General features: G+C 49.1%; 1 protein-coding gene across 3 annotated transcripts in view; it reads right to left on the bottom strand.

The window, feature by feature from the left end:
* srgap1a (SLIT-ROBO Rho GTPase activating protein 1a) overlaps positions 1-9,040 on the bottom strand; it is an 83,463-nt gene that overhangs the window by 28,742 nt on the left and 45,681 nt on the right. For all 3 annotated transcript variants that reach the window (XM_080002695.1, XM_080002693.1, XM_080002694.1), the window contains exons 5-8: positions 6,785-6,964; positions 4,991-5,119; positions 3,375-3,596; positions 2,849-2,950 (exon numbers count right to left, since the gene is read on the bottom strand). In XM_080002695.1, coding sequence (XP_079858821.1) covers positions 2,849-2,950; positions 3,375-3,596; positions 4,991-5,119; positions 6,785-6,964 — 633 coding nt within the window. The remainder of the gene's footprint in view (positions 1-2,848; positions 2,951-3,374; positions 3,597-4,990; positions 5,120-6,784; positions 6,965-9,040) is intronic.

The following is a 9,040-nucleotide window of genomic DNA, read 5'->3' as shown; positions in this document are numbered from 1 at the left end:
ATATATATATATATATATATATATATATATATATATATATATAGCGGCTTCGACTATCAACTCTCCGCCTCGCCACTAATTCGTCTTCAGGGCGAGGAGCGTCCTGGTCAAGGGTGTGGACCGTGACGGAATACGTTTCACTTCTCACGTGACCGCTTTGACGCACTGACGCCGAGCGGATCACAACTTGTTTACCTGACCGCCTGACCCATGTCTCGTTTGGAACCTTTGAAAAAAACGCCCATATTCCGAGGCGGAATTCAACCGAGAAGGGGGGGGGGGATCTCTTTCAAGTGGAACCGCGCTGGATTACGACGCTGACATGCCCGCTTCCAGGCACAACGTGCGAGTGGTTACAGTGTCATCCGTCTCACCACGAGGCAACAAACAAACCGCAGGTTGGGACACGACTGATGGCGGCGTGAATGAGGAGGCAGGGGGTTTTCAAAGATAATTAGGGTAAAAAAAAACAAAAAGAAACTGTCAAGGACTGACAGAGTATCTCATCGAAGCAGTGACTTTTTTTCTGGAACAAGATAAACGGATATTAGTTTGGAGACAGTGTGCGTGGTTCCCTCTTTGCTAGAAAGAGGAAATTAAATATTGAGACCATAATGAGTAAGAGTGCCGACCAGCGCCAGTTAGGCAGTGAGCTTTGTCTTGGGCGTGTATCCTACTTCAAAAAATTAGGGATTGAGCGTCTTTAGTCTTCCTCTGTCATTGTCCCCGCCAGCCTCTCCTGGGTGGGCCTGTGGAGGCGAGAGGCCCTTAGCTGTCACCGCACGGCGAGGGCCCACGCACGCCAAAGAATGGCTCCCAGCTAAAAAGCTGTTGAGAATCTATCCATTATTCAGCAGACTAGTAGTTAGAAGTGTTCACCGTAGGGCTCAATTACAGCAGGGGCTGTTTTTAGCGAGATGCCCAGTGAGGCCCGGCGGTCTGCACAGCTGGGCAGCCGTGTCTCGGGGAACTTCCCAGCCGGCTCGTCAAACTCGACTGCTCATTAATACGCCGTCAAGAACTCCTGCGCTCAATTGGCAGGTTAAAGGGAAAAAACAGCAAAAGAATGAAGATACAGTCGTCCCCCTACACTGACAGCTCAGTCTGCTTATATAAGAAGGACGGGGAGGGCAGAGTTGGAAGAAAAACCTTAATTGTCAAACTCAAGGAGTGATGCAGCATTTCAACCTGTGGGCACACCACAGCCCAAGGGTTGTTTGAGCATGGAATCGTTCCAATGTTCTATAAAAAGGGGGTGTAGTGCAAAACTCCATGATGACAGTGCGAGGAAGAAAAGAACACCTTTTGAGATCTAAATGACCAGATTATTAGAAACAACGTGCAGTGAGACTGGGAACACACACACACACACACACACACACACACACACACACACACACACACACACACACACACACACACACACACACACACACACACACACACACACACACACACACACACACACACACACACACACACACCTAAAACACTCCCCCTCACCTCAAACTTCCGATGGAAAGTATTTAGCAGTGTTTTCTCTTATTACTCATCACAGACAACTGCTCTGCTATCAACCAGCTTTCCCCCACACCAGTTGAAACAAGTGTTTGCCGTCTCTTAGATAGATGTTGTCCCGTGGCCCGTTTGAAACTCCCACTTAGTGGATCGAGGACGTCCTTGGCGTGCTGCGGCCAGGAAGAGAGGCCATCTGCTGATGTAACACACCACAGCGGCATTCGCCATCTCCCACACACCAGGACGCGTACGCATGCATGCACACAGACACACACACACACACAGACACACACACACAGACACACGCACACACTGCATTCTGAACCGCAAAAAACACCAGTGAAATAATGCAAAATCATACAAAGCCACATAATGCAAAGAAAACTCCACCGTAACAAAACAATGGCTCGGTGCGAGATATTTTGAAACATTGCTCAAAAGACAGTTGGTACATTTTAATACGTTTTTGTGCCTCTGACTGGGTCGAGAACAATCTGGAATCACGTGAACGGAAGGGACATTGAGTGAGAGGCTCCCAAACGGTTTCCCTGTTCTTTGCCGAGTAATAAAAACAATGTGTACTCAAGTGTGAATCGCAGAGAGAGAGAGAGAGAGAGAGAGAGAGAGAGAGAGAGAGAGAGAGAGAGAGAGAGAGAGAGAGAGAGAGAGAGAGAGAGAGAGAGAGAGAGAGAGAGAGAGAGAGAGAGAGAGAGAGAGAGAGAGCGCTCACAGAGCGGAACCGGGTCAGATGTGATACAGAAGTTAGCTCAACGTAGGTTATTGTGCTCGGTGAAAGTGGTGGCAGGCATTGTAATTTCTTTCCCATCGCCCTCACCCCAGTGCCCCCTCCCCCTACTTAGGAGTCACTCAGGCATGCCACAGACAAATTAAAACAAAGCCGCCCCTGACCCCGAGATGTGGCTCCAGTGCCAAAAAAGCCCCCCAAAAAAAACATGGAGCAGAGTGGGGCGGGGTGTACAATAGAAAACACGGCGAATTCTGCCACTGCGAGGGAGAAAAAATTGAGGCTTCACGGTGCGAGATTGATTGCTACCTGCAAGGTACGACAGCGAGGGGAAGGAGTGTCTGCACCTGAGCCAGCTACAAATTCATAGCTCTCAAAAGAGGTTTCCACTGTTTCCTTGTCTCCTCCTCACCTTGAGTGACTTCTGACTGAAGTTAACTCACTTCGTCAAGTACCGTGTGTGCGCGCCTGTGTGTGTGTGTGTGTGTGTGTGTGTGTGTGTGTGTGTGTGTGTGTGTGTGTGTGTGTGTGTGTGTGTGTGTGTGTGTGTGTGTGTGTGTGTGTGTGTGTGTGTGTGTGTCCCACCTCTTCGTTCTCAATTTTCAGAGTGGCCAGGCGGGACTGAAGCTGCTGGGATCTGAGGATGAGCTCCCCGTTGACTGGCGGCTGCAATGAGATCTGACACATCTGTGAAGGGGGAAGGAGGTGGATACACAGTCAACCTACAGACCCGCAAAAAACAACAACAACAACAACAACAACACAGCTGCAGGCAGAATGGCGGCAGGGACCGGGAAGCCGTTTAACATGGAGCTGAAATACGGTGCAGTCATTTGCTGACCTAAAATCTGAATGCAGACCGCCGTGGGAACAATAGCATGTAAACATGCATGACATCAGCCCAAATGGAACAACTCTTAACATATATATACAGCTTGGCTGAAGATTGAGACACTGAAGGGGGGGCTGGAGTCGTCATTAGCAGTGCACTATTAAAACTGATGTGGGAGCAAAGAGGCAGTAAAACGCTGCAATTACACCGGCAGAAATCGGCGCTCGTTAAGTTGTGAGACCCGGCGAGAAGCTTGCGCTCCAGACGGAGCCGCCGTACCTCATCGCCCATGTGAGGCTGGAACTCGAATTTGGCCGGGGGGCAGAAGGCGGTGGGGTACATCTCCATGAAGCGCTGGCGGTCGCTCCGCGGGTCCAGGCTGTCCACGGCGTTCTCAATGATGTCCAGGCCCTCGTGGCGCGACGTCTCCAGGTTGTACTCGGCCGAGAGGTAGGTGCGCAGCGCCCGGTTTAGGCTGGCGTGGTACCCCAGATCGCAGCACTGCCGCCGGCGAGGGAAAAAAAAAACAGGGAAAATAAGAGATAAGGGAAGAATTTGGCGGTGGATGCGCCAATGCTAGATTCAAGCTTTGGAACCAAATGGACGTACGGCAACCAGAACACTCAGGTTTTTTTTTAAAGTGAAAAATAATACAGTGGATGCACTGGACCCGCTCATAGTTATTCCAAACACATTGCGCCACTGAAACATTCTTGGCCGCGAGCTGGAGGGTCTGATAGTCTCTGTGCCGGCACGAGCGTTACCTCCAGCGTCTGGTTTATAATAACCAGGACCTTTGTGGATGTCAAAGACAATGACGCACATGTACACATCTGTCCAGACCTCCATGGCATCAAAGCGCATGCAGCATATATACTGCATATTCACACAAAAACACTATACTACTATTACTATAATAATATTGACTAATATTAATAGACTATAATAATATACCTCTGAGCAATGAGCAAACTTTAAAGGATATCTACGAGAAAAGCCTGAATCCCGTTACGCAGCATTCTCCTCAGTAATAAATACACAATATACAAGTCTCCCTCCACACGTGTAAAGTGTCCTTGGGTCCCCTGAAAGGCACTATAGAAATACAAGCCATTATTATTATTATTATAATTATTATTTTTATTATTAATAATAATAATAATAATAATAATAATAATAATAAATACCCAGATGTACAGAACAAAATTCAGCACATAATCACATATACTTTGGACAGAGGGAAGTGAAGTGGAGAGGGGTTATTTTGGAACACAGCAAGGTCTGAGTTCTCCACAGAAACCCCCAACGGGGCTCAAAAACATGGCCTTGCCCCCCCACGATGGTTGACAACAAAATGGTGCTGGAGATGTATTTCTCTAACAGAAAGTAAACTGGCTAGAGGGGCCAGGTTATAAATATATCATGTATGGAGGCCAAACCAAGGCAATCTGCTTGTTATGGTGAGTCCTGAGTGCTGCGAGAACGGACCAACGACCCACAACTAAGTAGAATTCCAAGCTTTAAACGGAAATGTAAACTTCCGTTTAATCGACAGGGAAATGAGTCGTTCGGAACATCCCTCGTGAAAAGCCATAGTTCTATGGAAACATGATAGGACGTGGTCTCAGAAGGACGCAAAGGAAACCACCGATGTGATTCGGTTCCTTCACAAGCCTTGAAAACATCTGACTCGGTTGACCTCCCGAGCCCGCCTTAGTCAGTGTGTGTATCAAGTGTGTGCGTGTGTATGTGTGTGTGTGGGGGGGGGGGGGTTTGCGTGTGAGGGGAATACTGTCAAAACTTTTGCCGATCCCAGGCGCTGCGCGGGCCGAGGTCTCACTTTGTCAGCGCCCGAGGACGACTAGAAACCTCGGGCGGGGCACTCGGGTACTCACGTCGATCAAGTCGGACAAGTCGTGGATGTAGTATTTGAAGACGGAGGAGTTTGTGGCTTCCAGTGTCAGCAGGTACTCGTTCCGGGCTTTGATCGACTTCAGCTTGTTCTCCGAGTACTTGGCCTGGCGCTGACGGAAGGAACAGAGAAGCGAAGGGACGGGGCGAGAGGAGGGAGAGAGGGAAGAGAAGGGTGTTGCGAGGCTTTAATGTCGCTGCGCGGCACGTGAATCAGAGATCTGGTGTCGCACCGTCAGCGGGAAAAACGACAGATCCGTCTGTAAAAATACGTTATTTAGCTACCAAAAAAAAAAGGGAAGCATGAGAAAATAAAAAGCCACAGCTAAAATTAGACGGCCTCTCATTATTTGAAACCACACATCTGAGTCCATTCTTATGCTACACTTCCTGTCAACCAGACCAGCAGATGGCCATTAGTCACGACTCACTGACCCATGGAAGCCGAGTCACACGGACGCATGTACAATTGTCCATATTTAAGATAGGATAACACTCAACACTTTGAGATGAAAATCAGCGGTGAAATGCGGTGTCCAAGTCAGAGACGAGAAGCGAGATCCAGAGGGAGAAGTGCAATCGCGGGGTTCCCACGGTATTGGTCGGAAAATGGAGCGTGCAGGAATACCTTTTCACCGTGGTTACCGGAGCACAAAAGCAAATGAACGTGCAACGTTTGGGGGTTCATTACTGTTTTAAGGCGGCCTTGGACGGCTGTTGGGTGACAGATTGACGACACCTCTCACCTTTTCCATCGTGGTATTTGAATCCTTGTTTTACAGTATTTCTGCTGAATTATCGCACAATTTTATTATTATTATTATTTTTTTTTTTCAATTAAAAAACATTTAAACTGCGCAAACGTTATTTTCAGTTATGTAGAAAAAGAGCTACTAGAAGTACAAAAATAATAATAATCAAAAATATGTCGTGGGTTTATCATTATGACCCAGCGGTGGTATGTAATTAACGGCGTCACCTTCACAATTTCCCCGCTGAGATGTTCTGATTAGTCACAACAACGATGATGATGATGATGATGATGATGATGATGATAATGATGATGGTGCAGCAGCTATTGTCGGTAAGTGGCGCAGTAATCAAATGATCCAACGATCTAAAAATGACTCCGCGCTATGTGGGCGTGCATGGCACGCCCACATAGCATAATTTGCCTTTTCACAGGCTGTGACTGTGACTTCGTCCCATTCTCTCGTTTCGGCAGAGAACAGCTCACCCCACGTTACATATCTGAGGTTTTGTTTCAGTGACGAAGCGGTTTAATTTCAAGGGGGTTGAATATTTGGTTTTGTGTGTTATTTAAACGTATTTTATTTTTGTTGTGTTACATTGGACGTTATCCGTTATCATGATGTTATTACCGTACATGTTTTTCTTCCGGTGATACTCAAAGCTTCTTTTAAAAGACTCTTTTATGAATAAATTCCTTTAAATAGCACACTTTTAATCCCGTCATCTCGTAACGTTGCAAGGGAATGAGATGATTGATGTCAATTCCCGGAACGTTCGATCATTTCAAGCGAATTCTGTGATGTTCTACCACGGCCATTTAAAAACGAAACGGGCATATCAGAACACCTTCATTCCTTTATTCATTATCACTCATTTCTACTTGTGGGGGGCCCCCCAAATCCTCCACTCGGCCCTGATTGTGACGTTTGTACTTAAAAGCCTACGGAGTTCGGTGAAGATACAGATGACCCTCCGGAGAACGTACGGACAGAGGGTCCCGCGCGACCGAGACGTCTCCTTTCTACCTTCTCCTTCATCTTCTCGATCTTCTTGACGGAGCTGCGCCGCTGGTGCTTGTCCTCCAGGCGGATGCTGAAGACGGGGTCCCCCCTGCCGCTCTGCTTCTCCTCCTGCTTCTCCGCCTCCTTCAGCTTGCTCTCGGCGCTGATGCTCTCCGAGTGGTACATGTGGTAGGTCTTCATCACCTGCGGGCCAAACAAAAAAAAAAAAAAAGACTCAAAGCCCCCGTACACAGCAGGGTGGAGCTAACTCCCGTAGGTCCCGACTGAAAAGATGACAATCAGGGATAGGGGTCAGAGGTCAGGAGACCATTCATCTTCAAATTCAGGGCTTCAGACCCCCTTTTTCCAACCACAACAAAGGCTTCCCCCGTTCTACCCGCAGATCCATTGACCCGTGTCCCTTTCACGTGCCCCCCTCCCCCTTAAAAACCACAGACCAAAGATTCTCCCGAGGCCTCTTTCATGCTGCGTGCATATGTGCACGTGTGTGTGTGTGTATGTGTGTGTATCTGTGTGTGTCTGTGTGTGTGTGTGTGTGTGTGTGTGTGTGTGTGTGTGTGTGTGTGTGTGGAGATGGTGGGGTGCAGAGCTGCCACAAATCACCGCAGCTAAATATGACATGTTGCTTTCATTTCTGAGTTTGAAATTGAATTCCGTTCACAGAGCTGGTTTAAGTCTTTGGGTCTGGTTTAAAAACGACAGGTTCTGAGGAGGCGGTTGTCTCCTCTCTCTCCCCCCCCCCCCCCCCCATCGGGAGGCGCGGCCTCAACCATGAAATCCACACCTGCACGCGCTTGTGCAAAAAAAACCAAAAAACAACGGCCTTGAACCTATTTGCGGAATTTCCAGCTGCCTGTAAGCACAAAATATCGTTGTCCAGATACTGATCACCGTTCCCTTATGATGGGATGGAAGTCGGAATTCCCGGGACATTCCGAGGTTCCGGCGTTGTTGGTGAAAGTGTCCGGACGCAGGACACAGGTCAATGTTATACATGGTATAGTGGCACGGTGGCGCAGTGCATTGCGCTGTTGCCTATTTGGCTTATCTCCCAAATAGGAGCCTTTCTGTGTGGAGTTTGCATGTTCTCCCCGTGCTCACATGGGGTTTCCTCCACCTGACGTCAGTAAGGACCCCCACCAAAAACATGCACACATCATCGTCTGACCAGCGATGGACACTTATCACCAGGTCCCCGGGCGTGTCCACGAAGACTGCCCACTGCTCCTGGCTGCCCCCCCGGAGGAAGGACAAGCCAGGATGGGTTAAATGCAGAGGCCTCATTTCACCGGCCACCATCCAAAGCATGTGTGTGTGTGTGTGTGTGTGTGTGTGTGTGTGTGCGCGTGCATGTGTTGTAGTGTGGTGTGCTGTGTGACAATTAAAGATTCTTCTTCGAAGGGCGTTCATAACGTCGAGTCTCCAGAAGCGGTGGAAAGGTTGGCCTGCCCGCCCAAGGCTTCAAACTAAGATCCCTGGTGAAAACCGGGCAACACGTTCTTTTTAAGTCGCCGCGGATCTTACTCCGGAGAACGTCAGCGGCGAGTCCACGAAACCGGTTCATAAAGAGGTTAGAACTCTGTCGACCTCGCGGCACTTCATCCTGTAAAGCCAGCAGCTGATGCCCGGAAATTAACTCCGGGACAAAAGTGGCCAAGAAAAAGGCGTTTCGTTTTTTCGTGCGACGCGGCGCGAGCTTCCGCACTGTGGAGCGTCGGGGGGGGGGGGTCCGCCTCCCGCGGCACTCGTCTTCACGGGGCGATATCTTTTGTTTGTTTGCGCGTGGGCGGGAATTAATATACGCCGCCGCGACGGGAGGAGCCTGCCCGCGCCGTTCCGTCTCTCCCGACGTCGCGCCGCGCCCCATTAGGAGCCGAGGAGCGGGGGCCCCGCTGGGAGAGGCAGCAGCTGATTAAAGAGCTTCCCGAGGTTTGACTCATTATCAGCAGCGTGTGCAGAGGTTCTTTCTTTTTTTGGGGGGGGGCTTTGGCCGGGCTCGGCGGCTTCCATTAGGAGTGTGAGTCACGTAGGGCGGCAGGTGCCTCGGAATACAAACAATGTGCTCTTATAGCACCGAGGGATCGGAGAGATTGTTAAAAAAAAAAAAAAAAAAAAGAAACGCTTCTAAATTCTGAACGGGAGACGATGATGAATCACTAGAGCGTGGGAGTCAGGACGACGGCCGAGGACAATCCACGACGCGCGCGCACACACACACACACACACACACACACACACACACACACACACACACACACA

The sequence above is a fragment of the Zeus faber genome, assembly GCF_960531495.2.
Source record: "Zeus faber genome assembly, chromosome: 6".
NCBI classification, from domain to species: domain Eukaryota; kingdom Metazoa; phylum Chordata; class Actinopteri; order Zeiformes; family Zeidae; genus Zeus; species Zeus faber.
Note: the sequence above shows the minus strand (reverse complement) of the source record. Positions and strands in the feature narration are given on the sequence as shown.